At 47.2% G+C, this 17036-nt stretch overlaps 1 protein-coding gene across 2 annotated transcripts in view; it reads left to right on the forward strand.

The window, feature by feature from the left end:
* NRP2 (neuropilin 2) overlaps nt 1–17036 on the forward strand; it is a 292663-nt gene that overhangs the window by 153804 nt on the left and 121823 nt on the right. For both annotated transcript variants that reach the window (XM_015416007.1, XM_015416008.1), the window contains exons 8-9: nt 6077–6221; nt 10080–10429. In XM_015416007.1, the coding sequence (XP_015271493.1) occupies nt 6077–6221; nt 10080–10429 (495 nt within the window). The remainder of the gene's footprint in view (nt 1–6076; nt 6222–10079; nt 10430–17036) is intronic.

Consider the following 17036-nt stretch of genomic DNA (forward strand, 5'->3'; position numbering starts at 1 on the left):
CGAGACAGTGTACAACTGCAATAAAAAAGGCCAACGCTGTGCTGGGGATTATTAGGAAGGGAATGGAAAACAAATCAGCCAGTATCATAATGCCCCTGTATAAACCGATGGTGTGATCTCATTTGGAATACAGTGTACAATTCTGGTCACCATACCTCAGCAAGGATATTAAAGCATTGGAAAAAGTGCAGAAAAGGGCAACTAGAATGATAAAAGGGTTGGAACTATGAAGAAAGGTTAAAGCGCTTGGGGCTCTTTAGCTTGGAGAAATGATGACTGGGGTTTGACATGATCAAACAAGTTGCATGGGATAGAGCAGGTAGAGAAAGAAGTACTTTTCTCACAAGACAAGAACTCGTGGGCACTCCATGAAATTGCTGAGCAGTCGGGTTAGAACAGATAAAAGGAAGTACTTCTTCACCCAAAGAGTGATTCACACATGGAATTCACTGCCACAGGAGGTGGTGGCAGCTACAAGCATGGACAGCTTCACGAGGAAATTGGAAAAACATCTGGAGCAGAGGTCAATCAGTGGCTATTAGCCACAAGCTATAGAGAGGAACTCTCAGACTGGGGCAAGTGATGCACTGCATTCTTGGTGCTTGGGGTGAGGGGGGCAACAGTGGGAGGTCTTCTAGTGTCCTGGCCCCACTGCTGGACCTCCTGATGGCACCTGGTATTTTTGGCCACTGTGTGACACAGAGTGTTGGACTGGATGGGCCATTGGCCTGATCCAACATTGGCTTCTCTTATGTTCTTATCATCAATGGTGTGGGCTCTATAAACTTATTTACATCTTGACTGAGCCACAGGACCAAATATAGGAAATGTGACCAAAAGAAGATCTCAGGGGGAGGCAGTATTTTGAGTCATTGGTTCATGGCCGAAGCACCGAAAGAGGATCAGCCAAGATTCTAAAGCTGCGTAGAATGTAGGAGGTAATATTGTTGCCGTTTAGAGCCCTCGAAAGAAATACCAGAAGTAATTCAGTTTGGAGGTTGTATTCTGTATTACTCTGTCTGTGCAGTAGCGAGGAGACTGTTATTGCTAGGGAAAGGGCAAAGCCTTAGCTAACATTACTTTGGTCCCCGGCCTTTAAAAATGACACCATCTGCCTAGGAGTGCTCCGCTTGTATTTTTATTGCAAGTTACACGTCCCTAATTCCTTCCAATTTCTGCAGGAAAAGCACAAGGCTAAAAAGAAATCTTCAAGGCCGTGCCCATCTGTTTGGAATTAGGCATACGATTAAGCACCTGGCTGAATCCCCCCTGAACGTAATGAAGGAACGTAGCCTGAAGAGGTGGTTCAGCGTGTAAAGGCTGTTTCACACTTTTTCTCTTTGAAATAAGAGTCTTATCAGAGGTAACCCGAGGGCTGTCGTTTAGCCTTGCTGTAAGGAGGCAGGTTTTTAGGGAAAAAAAGAAAAAGGTACAGTTGTAAAACTTCCGGCCACCACGCTGTACCTTTCCCTCACAAAGGTGTGAGTTTCTAAAGTTTGGCGTGTACACACACACACACACACACACACACCCCGCTTCAGAGTAAGAATCAATCCCCCATCGTTTGCACACTGGCTAAAAGCAGAACAAGTGTGCCTGCTAAGGAATCTGTACAACAATTTAAGGAAACTGATGAATTAGTGTAGACCATATATAACTTAAAATATAAACTTATACAACATCAAATAAAGCTCCAAAGTATTCCAGTTCTTAAGCTATTCTTATTATTTAAATATAATATTCAACGCAATTAGTACACAAACAGGTTAAGAATTTGGAAACTTTACAATCCCAGCATAGACTTCACAATTCCAAATTGGAAAAGCACAAATGTCCATAGAGCGAGTAAATCCAGTCCTTAAGACTTGAGGCAAACAATAAATGATGAGCTGCGCACTTGCTCTGTGGACATTTGCGCTTTTCGAGTTTGTAATCGTGAAGTCTTTTCTCCACTTTGGAATCGTGAAGTCTATTCTGGGATTGTAAAGTTTCCTTCAAATCCTTAACCTGCTTGTGTACTAATTGCTTTGAACAATATATTTAAATAATTAGAATAGCGTAAGAACTGGAATACTTTGGAGCTTTATTTGATGTTAAGTTATAGACGATACTAAGGAATCCAGCCAGAGTAGGCCGCAGTCGCCATATGGAACAAATCAGAGGCGAAGGTGGCCGAGGTGCGGGGGGAGATAAATTTCAGCGACACCTACATGTGTGTTTGGAGACGGAAGGGACTGAAGCAGAAGTTGAGAGAGCGGCAGAGTGGGATCAAAAGAGAGAACGAAGCAAGGTCAGGGGTACGGGCCAGGTGAGGGTTTCTTTTTGGTTCTTGGATGACCCGCTACAGATCAGCTTTGTGGGTTGACACAAAGCAGTGGGCTTTTCCTTTGGTGTTGAAATATACACGCATTCCCTGATACTGGCACACATGAGGGCCACTCACAGCAGACACTGATGCTTCCAGCCTTCCTGCTGGGAAAAGGGTATTTGGTGACTTGCTGAGCAAGGGGAGAAGGGGGGAAAGGGGGGTCTGCAGGGATAAAGTAGGATATTAAAAACCCATCAACCATGCTGTGTTTCTAAACGGTACCAGCATGATCTATATTCTCTGGATTAGCATTTCTGTTTGGCTCTAAGTCTGCTCCAAATCCCAATTATCCACACAGATTTGCAGGCAAGGGCTTCCTTCCTACCCTATCACTTAACACCGCTCTACTTAAGGCAGGGGGTTTACCACTGTGTGCCACTTGCCCCGGCTGCGCCACTGCTGTTAACACGGGGAAGTCGCCGTCATGGATTTTAGCGCTGAATTATTCTCTTGTCTGCTAATGCCATCTCCATGCATCAACATGCCGGACTCCAAGAGAGACGCATTAACGAGTCCTCCCTGCAGGCTTGTGCTTTTCAAGGAAAGTTAATAACAAGTCCCCGAACTCCATGAAAGGAGTTTGTGAAGAACGTCTCCTCTCCTGGGCCAAGTACATACCCAGCTAAAGATCTGAAGGTATATGTTTATTCCCTCTGACTTTTCCAGGGGTAATCATATCTGATTGTACCCTTTACGGAGGGGCTGCAGTGGCTCAAGTGGTTAAGACACTGAACTGCGGACTGGAAGGTCGGTAGTTCAACAGTTTGAGACCGAGTGCCGCATGACGGAGTGAGCTCCCGTCTCTGGTCCCAGCTCCTGCCAACCTAGCAGTTCGAAAGCAAGAAACTGCAAGTAGATAAATAGGTACCGCTTCGGTGGGAAGGTAACAGCGTTCCGTGCGCCTTGGCGTCTAGTCATGCCAGCCACATGACCACGGAAATGTCTTCAGACAGCGCTGGCTCTTAGGCTCGGAAACGGAGATGAGCACCGCATCCCTAGAGTCGGATTCGACTGGCTTTCGAGCAAGGGAAGCCTTTACCTTTACTACCCTGATAACAGCTCTACTTTGCCTGCGTGCATGGCCAGCATCGACAGTGACATTTGGCCGAGCCTAAGCACTGTACATCCTTGAGGGGGCTTTCATGTGCTTAAGGGCTAAGTGGGACTAGCCTCTTGCCCAGAGGCCCGCAAAAACCGCCTGCTACGATCTCTCCGTGCCTCTCTTCCCACGCTTCATGCTGGGGAATGGCTATCCCATACATTCTTGCCGAGAGTAAGTTCACGTAGAGGACACTGTGCTTGTGATACATAGGCTCTGGCAAACTCCATCTGCCCCAAGATAACTGCCGTTAATTATTCCAAACCCAGGAAACATCTGTATTATCCCTTTAAGGCCAGCTCCCCTGGAATATCAGGGAAATGCTCTGGACCTTCAAACAGCGCCTCGTCCTGAATCCCAAGACTCCGGGATTAAGCAGTTTAACTTCTGCTTGACAGTCAGCACTAGTTAATGCACAGTCAGCATTGGACTTAGATTCTGCATAGGGGAGAGGGTGGGGAAGGCTGAATGCGAACTCCTCAGAGACTTTCTGCACTTAGCGGAGCAGAGGACAAAGTGGAATTCATTTATTTACTTGGAATAGTCGTACCCTGGCTTTCCGCAATGTGCTTGAGGTGGCTTAACAGTAAAGCCAAACAGTACGACACCATCAATAAACATGACAGCCATCAGGGTGCAAGCTAGCAGTCAGCACCAAAACACTACTACCCAAGGAGGATGTAAAATACTCAGCTCTGGGCTTGTCCCAATAGGTGTATTTTCAACTGCTGCTGAAAGGCAGCCAGGGGGTGGTGGCCTGTGGCCTTCCAACATGAGGGCATTCCCAAGGGTGGGCAGCCTCTACATAGATGGTTCTCTTTCTCTTGGTTGTAGTGCTCTAACCCAGAAGGGTGACAGTGGAGAATCTGCAATTGCTATCTCAATGTTCGGCCCTGGCAACATAGGAGGAGAGATGTTCACTGGCTTGAAACACAATCTATAATTGTATTGCTTTGTTTTTTATCTCATTCTGTTTTAATTGTTTTATATTGTACGTGAGCCGCTCTGAGCCTGCCTCGGCAGGGAGGGCGGGATATAAATTAAACGAATTCATTAAATAAATAAACGATACATTAATTACGAGGACACTACATTCTGGCATTCAAAAAAAAAAAGCAGAAGGTAACGTGTTGCACCCTTGAGTTGCAACCGACTCATGGCAGCCCCATGAAGTTCCACCTCACGGGGTTGTCAAGGCACGAGACGAGCATAAGAGGTTTGCCATTGTCTTCCTCTGCGAGGTCTTCCTTGGTTGTCTCCCACCCAAGGACCAACCCTGCTCAGCTTCCAAGCTCTGATGAGATCAGGCTGGTTTGGGCGCGGTTGGGGCTGCTACACAAAGGAAGCGTCTCACTTTGTATGGGGATCACTGGGGTGGACCTTACCCCTGTTCTCCCACTCCACTGAGCAAAGCCTGAGGTCTTTGTCCAACTTAAGCGGCCCTTCCCTTTGGAGGACAAACCCCTTGAATTGGAGTAGAATTCCTTCAGCTGGTGGAAGGCTCCTTTGAAGATGGTTGGCTCCACCCCCAAAGACTTGAGCGCCCCGGAACAGCAGCGGCAGTTTCCTTTCCTGAACTTTTTTTTTGGCTTTCCCTCTTGTCCCACCCTGTTATATCAAAGACAAAGACAGAAACAAAATTCGCTGACATTTTACCAAGCGATTAAAATAATGGAAGGAAGAAGGGGGAGGGAGAAATGTAAGGCCCATATGGTAATTATTGATTATGGCCATCTGGCGAGACAGCAGTTTGTTTGAATAATACTGCAACATACGTTGCACCAAATGAAGGTCTTGGGTTTTTTTTAAAAAAAATGTTTTATATCTGGGCTGTGCGTATAAAGGAAGTGAGTGGTTTGCTTCTCTTTGGAGAAAGTGTGACTTGCATGGAGGAAACCACGAGACTTCAGTAACCAGATATGAACAAGCAGCTATGAATCTGCATCAGCGCCGTTGAAAAAAAGGGAATGATCATTACTACGCCCACGTTGTAAATATTGAAAGTGAAGTACGGACGCGTAAAGTCATTAGTTCAACCCATACTGCTAGTTTCTGCTTGTATGCTCTGTTTCAGGCAGATGAGATCTAGGGGTTTGTGGGGGGGGGGTTAGGAGCGTTTTGAACGTTCTGTTCTCCTAGGAATTGTGCCAAGGGTGTTTCAGACTTGTCCATCCAAACTCCAGAAGCGCTTTCTGTTTAATTGATTTTGCCTGAGATCGTATTTCTATCGTTGTCATCACCAAAAAGGACAGAGTGGAGGGTCCATCGCTTGTACTTAGTGGTTGCCAAATGGCAAGAAAAAACACACACACCCTACTCTGTGCCTTTAACAGCAGCCTGACTGGGAGAAATCAATTGGGAGAACATCACTTTTTCTATCTGTTGAGCCTGCTAAAGGGATAGGCGAGGTGGGGGGGGGGGTCTGACCTAACCCATTCTCCTCTCTGTCATTATGTGCTACCACTGGGACAGGTGCCTTTTATACTTACGTTCCCCTTTCTCTCTGTATTAATTAGGAAAGGGTAAAACTAAATTGCTGGGATCGCTGTAAGGCAGCTGTGACATTACACACACAGAAAGCTGAATTTTTGGTTGTTCTCCCTTTCTAGGTATTCCAGGCCAACACTGACGCTTCGGAAGTGGTTCTCAACAAACTCCACGCTCCCGTGTTGACTCGGTTTGTACGGATCCGGCCCCAGCTCTGGCACACCGGGATTGCCCTCCGATTGGAGCTTTACGGCTGCCGCATCACAGGTGTGCATGTTTGGATGCCTTGTCTTTGCTGATCCAGATTTCCCTGCGTCTGACACATAGCCCATCTCGGAGTCTGCTTGTCGATGCAAAAACTTATTTATTTGCTTAGAAAGTTATATGCCTATATGCCCCCTTTCCGCCCGAATAGGGTCCCAAAACCGGTGAATGTCGAGTCATTAAAACGTTTAAACTTCACTCCAGCTGCAACCCCCATGTCACAGCTGAAATTACCTGGAGTGCTACTGACAGTGGTGCGCTCAACTGATAACATGACTTTATAGATCGGCGGGTTTGGGAGGCCACCAGATGCCATCTAGTCTAGGCACATAGCACTCACGCTGCATATAGCTCCACTGAGGCTTTTTCTCTTTTGTTCCATAATAGAGGGTGGTGTGCCAAAGAATTATCGGGTTGTAAGGGGCCATATAGGTCAGCTACTCAGACTCAATACAGGAAATCCCAAATGAAAGCCTTCCCTTATAGACAGCTCTGCCTTCTCTGCTTAGAATCCTCCAGGCAGGTAGAGCGTGCCCACTGTCCCCTATGTGATGGGTTCTTTTGTTGAACTGCTCTTTACTGTCAGGAAGTTTTCTCTTAATCTCTGGCTAAAATCTACCCTCCAGGAACTTAAGCCCATTAGATGTGCTCTTGGCCTATGGAGCAGCAGAGACATGTGACAGCCGTCAGGTATTTAAAGAGTTCTCATGTCTCCTCGCAGTCTAGTGTTCTCCAGGCTATTGTTACCCAGTTCATTAAGCCTCTCTCGCACAGGACTTTCCAGATTCCTGACCATCTTTGTTGCTCTCCTCTGAACCAGTCCCAGTTTGTCTTCCTTTTTCTCGGAGTGCAAATGCCCAGAACTGGAGACGGTATTCTGCATGAAGTCTGACTAGTGCAGAACAGAGCAGAAGGAATCGTTACTTTTTGGATATGACGATTTCTGTTAATGCAGCTTAAAATTGCATTAGGCTTTCTTGTGATCAACTGCATCCTTTTTACATGTACTGCCACTAATAGTGCCGCCCTGCTTGGGCCTACTGAGAACCCTACCCAGGTCTATTCAATATGACTTACACCCAGGAAAGGGTTCTCTATACCTATGAATTCAATTGTTTTTACGTAAATGTAGAACGTGAATGAGCTGTGAAGTCCCCAGTTCAAAACTCCATTTAGTCATGAACTCACCAGGTATGCTACAGTTCTCTCACCCGGGACTCTCTCTGGCCCTGGCACAAAGGCCTGCCCCATACACCAAATGTCCCCGGGTTCTGGTGAAATGTACCCATGCCAACCCCATTCTTGGGTCCTGCTCTCAGCCTTAGCACCATGTCCCTCCTGTAATATGGAGCATAATAGTTCTTAGCTACCATATAAATGGCTGTAAGATTTACTGGGACAACATATTAGCACATTTCCAATGCAGGCAGCAAGATAAAGGCTGACTCTTCTTATTAGAACAACCGGCCAATAGGGGAATTATTATTTGACACATAATCAGGGCTATTTTTGGGCAGGAAAGCCAATAGGGGAATTATTATTTGACACATTATTATAATCAGGGCTATTTTTGGGCAGGAACGCACAGGAACGGAGTTCTGGCTGGCTCCCAAGTTGGCCACACCCAGCAGGAACTCATTAGCATAACAGGTCACACCCAGCAGTAGAAACTCATTGGGATTGGCTACATTAGGGGTGTGTGGCCTAACATGCAAAGGAGTTCCTGCAACAAAAAAAGCCCTGGGTTTTGACAACAAACAACCTAAACAGAATAAGAAGCAAAAGGTGGGTGTGGCTGGATGACCACACTTCTGGTAACACAGGGTGTGGCCTAATATGCCAATGAGTGGTGCAATCAGGGGTGTGGTCTAACATGCTAATGTGTTTCTGCTGCTGGGTGTGGCCTATTATGCTAATGAGTTCCTGCTGGACTTTTTCTACCAAAAAAGCCCTGATTATAATGTGGTGGAGTGCTGTGTATACTATCCTGAGCTCTTTAGAAGAAGAACGTGCCATGGAGTCACAACCTGCTTGTGGCAGTCCATGGGGCATTCCAGGCCGAGACAAGAGGAGCTTTGCCCTTGCTTTCCTTCATGTAGCCCCCCCACCTTCCTTGGTGGTCTCCCATCCAAGTACTGACTGTGGCTGACCCTGCTTAGGTACCAAATTTCAACAAGCTCAGGCTAAGCTGGGCTATTTGGGCTGCTCCTTTGGAAGAAAGGCAGGATAACAGTGTGACAGCAGGAGAGAAAGAGATCCCTAGATGCAGTCAGTATTGCCGATGAGATGTAATCCATTGCTTGGATGTATCACCTCGTATCACCTTGATTATGATATGGCACATAGAGAAGGCAAAAGAAAGGAATATGGACCATGCCAAAGGTACCAGTCGGAAGAGGAACTGTGATTCCCCTTCTCTTCCCAGTTACTGTCCAATATGACCTGAGGAAATGTTCCTTCAAGATCTCCAGTATGTGAGCATGAGAGCAAAATGTGCATCTACTGAGAGCTGCCATTTCCTGCAAAAAAAGAAAAGAGAAAATATTCTCATTGCTTTAGTAATAGACACAGTGCCAATTTGCACATGCAGTACCTCACTTTAACTCTAGTCTGACTGCTTCAGTGCTCATTGGTCCTTTCCGCACTTGGATCTCACCCCTGGTTTTATCACAGTTCAACTCGCGACACAATACCTTGCATCTATCCCTGGTTATAACAGCATCTGTTTATCTCGGGACAAGTGTGGGGCGAAACTGGGGTGACCTCCATGTAATGTGGAAACAGAAAATACCCCAAGATAGTTACAGGGGTGAACTCAAGTGTAGTGCAGAATGTAAGTTCGGGGACAGGGTTGACCCAGGATTTAAGGTCTAGTGTGGAATCACCCATTGAGAGAAAGGTAGCTTCCACACAGGGATAGTATTTCGTGGTTTCCCTGTTGCTGGTGAGTCTGGGCGTAAAGCACAGCAGCAGCGAAACTTCCTCATGGCCAGTTTCCTTGCCCCAATCTCCCAGAAGTTCAATCCTCACTCCTCCGGGCCACCAGGGCTTTGGCAATTTAAAAAAATGGCACTAGAATATCATCATATTGATATACTGTTATAACAACAGGTGTAGCTAAAGACTGGCTTTTTAAATGAAAGTTGAGGATTCCAAGAACCTGCTACGCCTATTGTTACTGTGGCCTATCAGCATAACAATATTCTAGTGATGATTTTAAAGTAGATTTTTTTCCCTCACAAGACTCCACAGCTTAGAGGGAGCTCATCCTGCAGTTCGAAGAATTACCCAAAAATTCTGCACTGGGGTCATAATTTATACTGCAGAGACTTGCTGGAATAGTTGCAGGCCTGGCCCCTCCCCCTCCCCATTCTGCACATCAGGCCGTGGCTTCAGTGGTATGTTGCCACCATATGGGAAGGACATCTGAGCCACCGTCTCATCTGCACTGTTCAATATTATTGCCTCCAGTTGTGCTTTATCTCTCATTTAAATGGACTTAACCAGTATTTATTTTTAAAAGAGGCCTGGAGCAGCAGCCAGGATCCTGTTATGGTCCTGATGTTTTTCCATTGACTTAGGGGATTGGGGGCTGGGGGAAGCAAAGCTAGCTGGAAGCAGCGAGCAATTTGTATGGCGGCTGCCATAGTAAGGATGTACCGAGCGTCCATTGAGGGGCCCCTGCAGCCCGTGATAGCTGTTATAAAGCAAAGCACAGCTGGTTTAAGTGTTTTGACATTTCATACCTAGCCGTTAGCTGCAGTGGGCTGTTACTCCTCCTGTGCTGTTTTGGTACTTACATCTTAAGCCTGTTATTGTGTTTTAGCCACTCATGCCCCCGCCCCTTTCTTTTCTGCGCAGATTCGCCCTGCTCGAACATGTTGGGGATGCTTTCTGGGCTCATCCCGGACTCCCAGATCTCAGCTTCCTCGATCAGAGAATATCACTGGGCCCCCAGTGTAGCACGCCTCGTCAGCAGCCGCTCAGGATGGTTCCCGCGCATACCTCAAGCACAGCCCGGGGAGGAGTGGCTGCAAGTAGACCTGGGAGTCCCGAAGAACGTGAAAGGGGTGATTATCCAAGGAGCTCGTGGAGGGGACAGCATCAGTGTGGCAGAAGCCCGAGCCTTTGTGAGAAAGTTTAAAGTGGCTTACAGCTTGAATGGGAAGGACTGGGAATTTATACAAGACCCCAAGACGATGCAACCTAAGGTAGGACTTTCCGGAAGGAACAAATGTGGAACTGCTGGCGCCTCGATGAGAGCTTTCTTCCTTTCTTTGTTGGCACTAACCATCTGGGTGAGAACGGAGATAGTTTTGGTGATTCTGGAGCCCAGGACAAAAATCCATGATGGGGCCCCAGAATCACTACCATCCCCCTCCAAGCCTGCCGCCGGGGTCCAAGTAGGGTTGCCAGATCCAGTGATTGTACCGGCAGGGGAGGGGGAGGGACTTTTCAGAGTGGGGGCGGAACGCCTCAGTGTGCTAGCATCACGCGGAAGTGGGGTCATCACGTTCGCAGTGTCCTGCAGCAACAGTCTGGTTTTGGGTGGACTCTATGGTAAAAGCACCCTCAAACCATAGAATTTTGCCCCTGAAACAGAGTGTCACCAGCATGATGATGTCACTTCTGCATGACATCAGCATACCATGTTTGGGGGCGGGATTTCCCCAAGCTGCCCAGCGATGGGCAGGAGCCTGAAACACCAGGGGATCCCCTGCCCCCAACTGAGGAATGGCATCTCTGGGTCTAAGCAAGGAGTGGCCCTTGTCCTGGGTGAGGTGGTGGATAGGAGACACTGCTGCCACCAGAAGCTGGCTGCCCAGGCCTCAGATGGGTTGGACGTGAGCCGCCACCTTGTAGAGTGCCTGAGACCCAGGTGGGGTGGGTGCGAGAAGCCATTGCTGCTGAGCTGTTGTCTCCCCTTCCATCGGGGGGCAGGGACATGAGAGGTAAGGCCCAAGGCAGCTGCTCCTCCAGCCCATTGGTTAAGACCACTCCCAGTGAGAACATAGGTTTGGGGGAAACATGAAGGAAATAGTCCATTTGCTCTTGGACCCCATGTCTAAGGCCTGAATACTGCCATATATTTGTGTGTGGGGGGGGAGGATCTCAGGATGGAGTGCTCCATCTTACAAAGAATTCTTGCATATAGAAAACTAACATGTCATGGAGCGCAGTTTTTGGTGTGTAGGTGACCTAGACAATGTTCACTGTGTAGACTAAACATAAGCGTGCCACCTCATTCAGAATTGGGTGTCTGTCTCCATGTGCAACAGAATGAATGGGACTGATGAGAAAGAACCAACTATACCAGGGTAGATGTAGGGAGAAGGGCTGCTCTAATCTGGGAGAACCGGGTTTGATTCCCCACTCCTCCACTTGCACCTGGCTGGATGACCTTGGGCAAGCCATAACTCTGGCACAGCTGTTCTTGAAAAAGAACAGTTTCTGTCAAGAGTTCTCTCAGCCCCACCTACCTCACAGGGTGTCTGTTGTGGGGAGGGGAAGGGAAAGGAGTTTGTAAGCCGCTCTGAAACACCTTTGGGTAGTGAAGGGCGGGGTATAAATCCAATCTCTTCTTTTCTTCTTCTTTTGTTCCTTTGTGAAGGAACATCTGTGTGATCTTGAGTTTGCACACAGCTTCCTTCAGTGTCTTCCAGAGCTAAGCTAGAACCAGCACCAAAACAGAGAGACTCCCAATGCGCGTGCCTCAAGTGGCTGTGCCTTTCCACTCATTTCTTCCTCAGCTTCCACAACAGTAGCATTGTGAGGAACTTTAAGAATCTGTGAGCTAAAGCTTGCTTCTTTCTGACATTCCTTTGTTCCCTGTTTCCATGATCAATGCCAAGTGTACCAACTATTACAGTAGAGCCAGGGAGAGGTCATGTCTCTTTGATCAGATGAACTTCTATAGATGGTTCCTTTCCCTATCACTCGTACCTTGGGATTTCAACAAAATAGTGCAGGATAATATGAATTGTATCCTGTTGACCCCATTTTGGCCAGAGACCTCTTAGCTCAAAATACTGCATCTGGAGATTAACACACTGAGCTCATGGCACAGTGAATAATTCTCTCCAGGATCAATAAATCCAGTTCCAGGAGGTTCTCCTAAAAGCCCTGCATGCTACGTTCGTCTCGAAGTGGATCATCCACCTGTTCACTGAGTCATACAGCTAGAATCTATTAAATTGTTCTGTCACTTTGGGTTTGGAATACTTGTTCCTCTTAGACTTTGAAGGATTTCCCCAATGAGTCTCCCCCCCCCCCGGAGTGGCCATATTAGCATCCTACCCAGCCATCACAGGCCCATCTCTTTTCTCTCAACTTAGACTGAAACAGATGTATAAAGAAACCTGCTCCTTTGTAGAACTTGCATTTATTTATCTTGAAGCTTATGAAACCCCCTTCAAGATGTTAACAGTGTGTCTCCCCTGCCTTTTGAAGGGGCAGTTCTCGTAGCTGTTATTTGTTCAGCCAGTGAGTACACTGTGCATGCCATTCCTTTATCTCTCTACCACCACCAAGACAACGGTATCAAGATTCCATCTAATTCCAAAACTCATCTACTTCCAAAACCTGTTGCTTGAAACAGAAAAGCTATCACATTCATTAGGTGCCTAAAAGAGTCATATTGTCATGGGTGAGACAGGGCTCAGCAATAGCAAGGACTCCTCAGGAGAAGAGAAGCCTCGTGTAGTCAGCCTTGAGTTAACAGAAACTGACGAGCAGGAAAATGAGCTGCAGTCTTGTAAGGATTTACAGCCAACAGCTGGTGCAGAGCCACCAACACCCTCCAGCCCTGATTCAGCAGGTGAATCTCAGTTAGCCATTCCCAGCCCCACCAGTATCACCTACACCCTTAGAGCGCCGCAGATGGAGGCTGAGAACACAGCTACAAACAAGATGGCAAAGCGCACGCCTCCTGGCCCAGCTGTTTGCTGATAATGAAGATGAGTAGTTGCAGGATTGCTTCCGAGCAACTGATTGCAAGCATGACCCTTAGGTGTGGGGCTATAAAACCAGCCAAGAGAGGCTGTTAGGTGTGGATGCAACGTGTAGAATAGATGCTAAGCCACCAAGTCTGCCTTGTCTGACTTCTGCACCTCTGACCTTGGACTGAACAAGCCTGCAAGCAAGTACAGATATCTTTCTATATGGATAAAGCTGCTGCCTTTAGAAAAGGCCCCCAGCTTGTGTCTTTGTTATGGCGGATCATGTAAAAATAATCGGATATCTTTCTTAGCACCCCAGTCACTGGAACATGGCTCTGATAAGTACACTATGCAGTGAACTGGCATGACAATCACTCCCAAGAACTATTGGAGCACACTTGGCAAGGGGGAACCACTGCGTCTGCTGCTTTCAGCATCCTGTTACTAGAACTCTGCAGAGTAGCAACTTGGGCTCAGCTATTAATCTTTGTGAAGCATTATGCCTGGATGTGAGAGCCAGGAAAGATGCAGACTTTGGCCAAGCAGCACATTTTATCTTATTTTCATGACAACACCGGTTTATTCCACCAGAGAGGTCAGCTTGCTAATATTTCCCATAGGTGTGCATAATGCAGAGACAGAAGAACAGGCTGCTTACCTGTAACTGGTGCTCAGCTCGTTCTTCTTCCTGGGAACAGATGCCATCCCGCTGCATCATCTAATGAAGAAATAAGTGGGCGGACCAGGGATGCCGGCTATAACTGGCACCCCAGTGGAAGAATGCCCACAGGGACAGTCTGTTCAGTATTGCTCCGATGCACAAACTTCCAGAGTGAAACGGGAAGTGACATCATCACATTGAGGCAGCCACTCAAGGTGGATCCTAGAGCATCGCACAGCTGTAATGCTATCACATCTGGTTTCATGCTGGAAGTAACATCGCACGTTGATGCAGTGTTGAGCACCCCCTCCCTATTTCTTCCCATCAGCTGGTCAAGTGGTGGTAGGAGTTTTTTTTGGGGGGAGGACAGGAGTTCTCCAGCTATAGCGAGAGACCTGGCCCCTTTCGTGCAGATGTAATCCTGACTCCACCAAGGGGCAAAAGAGATGGAGAAAGATTCTTTTGAGATTGAGGTTGAATTAAGTAGAAGTTACACAGACGTAGCTCCATCCACTCAAGGGATGCACACCTCTCTCCTCAAGCTGGGTGGGGCCATTGCCAAAAATGTTGTAGCTTAGCTCGGAAAAGTACGGAAATATACTCTGCTCAGACTCAAGATCCAGCAGATGTGATTATACAATAGACCACTCGAACAACATCAGTTGCAGGACAATAGCCCATTTGTTTTCTTTTTTTCTAGTTATCGTTGCAGAAATGTGAGGGGGAGGAACAGAAACGGTAGTAAAACAACAGACAGTAATTATAAACTTCCATTGATTGTGTATACAAGAGCATAATATTTGAGTATTGTAAACCCTCAGAGTTAAACGTTTCCCATTTCAAAATTCGAGTCCTGTGGCACCTGTAAGATCAACAAAGTTTTATTCAAGGTATATGCTTCCGTGTGCATGCACAATTCTTCAGATACATTGAAATGGAAGTTACCAGTCCATACATATAGGCAGAGGGTGAGCAGCAAACAAATCCACTGGCTCAGACAGGGTTTTCCATAGGGTCTCAACATTTCTTCTAGAGAGGGCTCCAGTGTTTTTAGAGAGCCAGCGTGGTGTAGTGGTTAAGAGCAGCAGACTCTAATCCAGAGAACAGGGTTTGATTCCCCACTCCTCCACATGAAGCCTACTGGGTGACCTTGGGCCAGTCCCAGTTCCCTCAGAGCTCTCTCAGCCCCACCTGCCTCACAAGGTGCCTGTTGTGGGGAGAGGAAGGGAAGGTGTTTGTAAGCCCTTTGAGACTCCTTAAGGTAGAGGAAAGCAGGGTATAAAAACCAACTCTAATTATTAAAAGCGGTGGCCTCTAATCTGGAGAACCGGGTTTGATTCTCCACTCTTCCACATGAAGCCCTCTGGACAATCTTGGGCCAGTCCACAGTTCTCTGAGGACTCTCTCAGCCCCACCTGCATCACACAGTGCCTGTTGTGGGGAGAGGAAGGGAAGGTGATTGAAAGCCACTTTGAGACACATGGGGCCTGCTGGGTGACCTTGGGCCAGTCAGGGTTCTCTCAGAACTCTCTCAGCCCCACCTGCCTCACAAAGTGCCTGTTGTGAGGAAAAGAAGGGAAGGCGGTTGAAAGCCACTTTGAAACCCCTTAAGGTAGAGAAAAGCAGGCTCTTCTTCTTCTTCTTCTTCTTCTTCTTCTTCTTCTTCTTCTTCTTCTTCTTCATCCTCTTCTTCGTCTTCTTCTTGTCTTGTTGAACCAATCAGCATCCCCGCCCCCCCCAAAAAATGTAGAAGCAAGCCATGCCTCATGCTGTGCCCTTATAGGGTTCCAAGCTAGTGAGCATACACACCTTCTATGATGGAAGAATGTAAGCGCCATGTGTGAGGGAGCGCTTGAGGGGAAAGAATGTTCTGCACCATTTCCCTCTGTATGACCATTCTTATCTGCTGGCTGAACTTCTGCATCCTTGTAATAAGCTTAATCCAACAAATCAGGAGGGCTTGAAGGTCTAATTCCTACAAAAACACAAGGCCGCGTTCCTAAGGGCTTACTCCTTGAATCGGTACAAGTGGCTTCAAAGAGAGATGCCTTTTGGACTTCTCTGGAAATGGGGGGTGGGGTGGGGCGAGAGAGAGGGGAGTATTAAATACCGAAAGCCAGGAGCTGATTTTGTTTGTACAAGAAATCAGGAAAGCTGGATCAGGTCTGAGTCTCTGCCTATCTGGGATCAGGATCTGGTTAAGAGGAAGCACGTTTGGTGCCAAAGCCTGCGAGAGAGGTTGAATAAGGGGAGGAAGCACTGTCTGAACTTGATGCAAAGTTACACGGCTAGATTTTGGAGTCTGGGCGGCCTCTCCAGATTAAAAATATGTTATTAAAGGTAACAATCTAAACCCAGGGTACCCAACATGATGCCCACCAACACCTTTTCTGTCACCCACCAAGTGCTTTGAGAAAGTGGGTGGGGCTAGGTGGGGCTTTCCCCCCAGGAAGGCTTCTGATTGGCTGTGCAGATTAACAGGAATCCTGTTAAACAGAGCTTTTACCTGAAATGTTGAAGAATTACTATTAGAGTTCTATATAACCTTGATCCCTGAGATTTTGTGATTGGCTCCGCCTCCCGTGGCGGCCATTTTGTGATCCTGCCCAGCACCCTCTGCCGGAATGCCAAAGGTGCCCACTAGCACAAAAAGGCTGGGGACCCCCTCCCCTTAGCTTTATCATTATAGGTACAGTACTGTAGGAATTGTTTTTCCCTGACCCTTCTTTGCATAGCCAGCTCTGCAAAGTGCAGAACATGACTAAACCACGGTGCAAGTTTCCCCATAGAATAAATTGCCAGCATGGCAACTGTAATGCTTTTGTGGGATCTACCCTGCTCAAATGGAACCGGCGCCAAGAGTGTGTATAACTCGTTGTGCTGCTTTTGTAGCATTCTGTCTGCAACGGACAAGCCAAAGCAAACTATAATTAAATTAGCATAGCCTGGCCGGCATTCAGTTGTGGAGACTAATATAGTCATGGGGGATGTCGTTGATTATCTGGTTGCCAGCAACTGCAGGATTCAGCTTAATAAACCCTCGGAGAAAGTCTCCAGTTTCCTTGGGCAGCATGGCTGTGTTGTTCATTTATGCATTTGAGATCAGGAGACATTTTCCTGATACTCCAAGCCGATCTTGGTGCAGATTTCACCTGCTGGTTTTTGACCTTGCCTCAGGGGCAGTGAGCGGGTAAACGGTTGTACTAAATCTTTCTCCTT

Source organism: Gekko japonicus, unplaced genomic scaffold, assembly GCF_001447785.1.
Source record: "Gekko japonicus isolate JY-2015 unplaced genomic scaffold, Gekko_japonicus_V1.1 scaffold123, whole genome shotgun sequence".
Classification (NCBI taxonomy): domain Eukaryota; kingdom Metazoa; phylum Chordata; class Lepidosauria; order Squamata; family Gekkonidae; genus Gekko; species Gekko japonicus.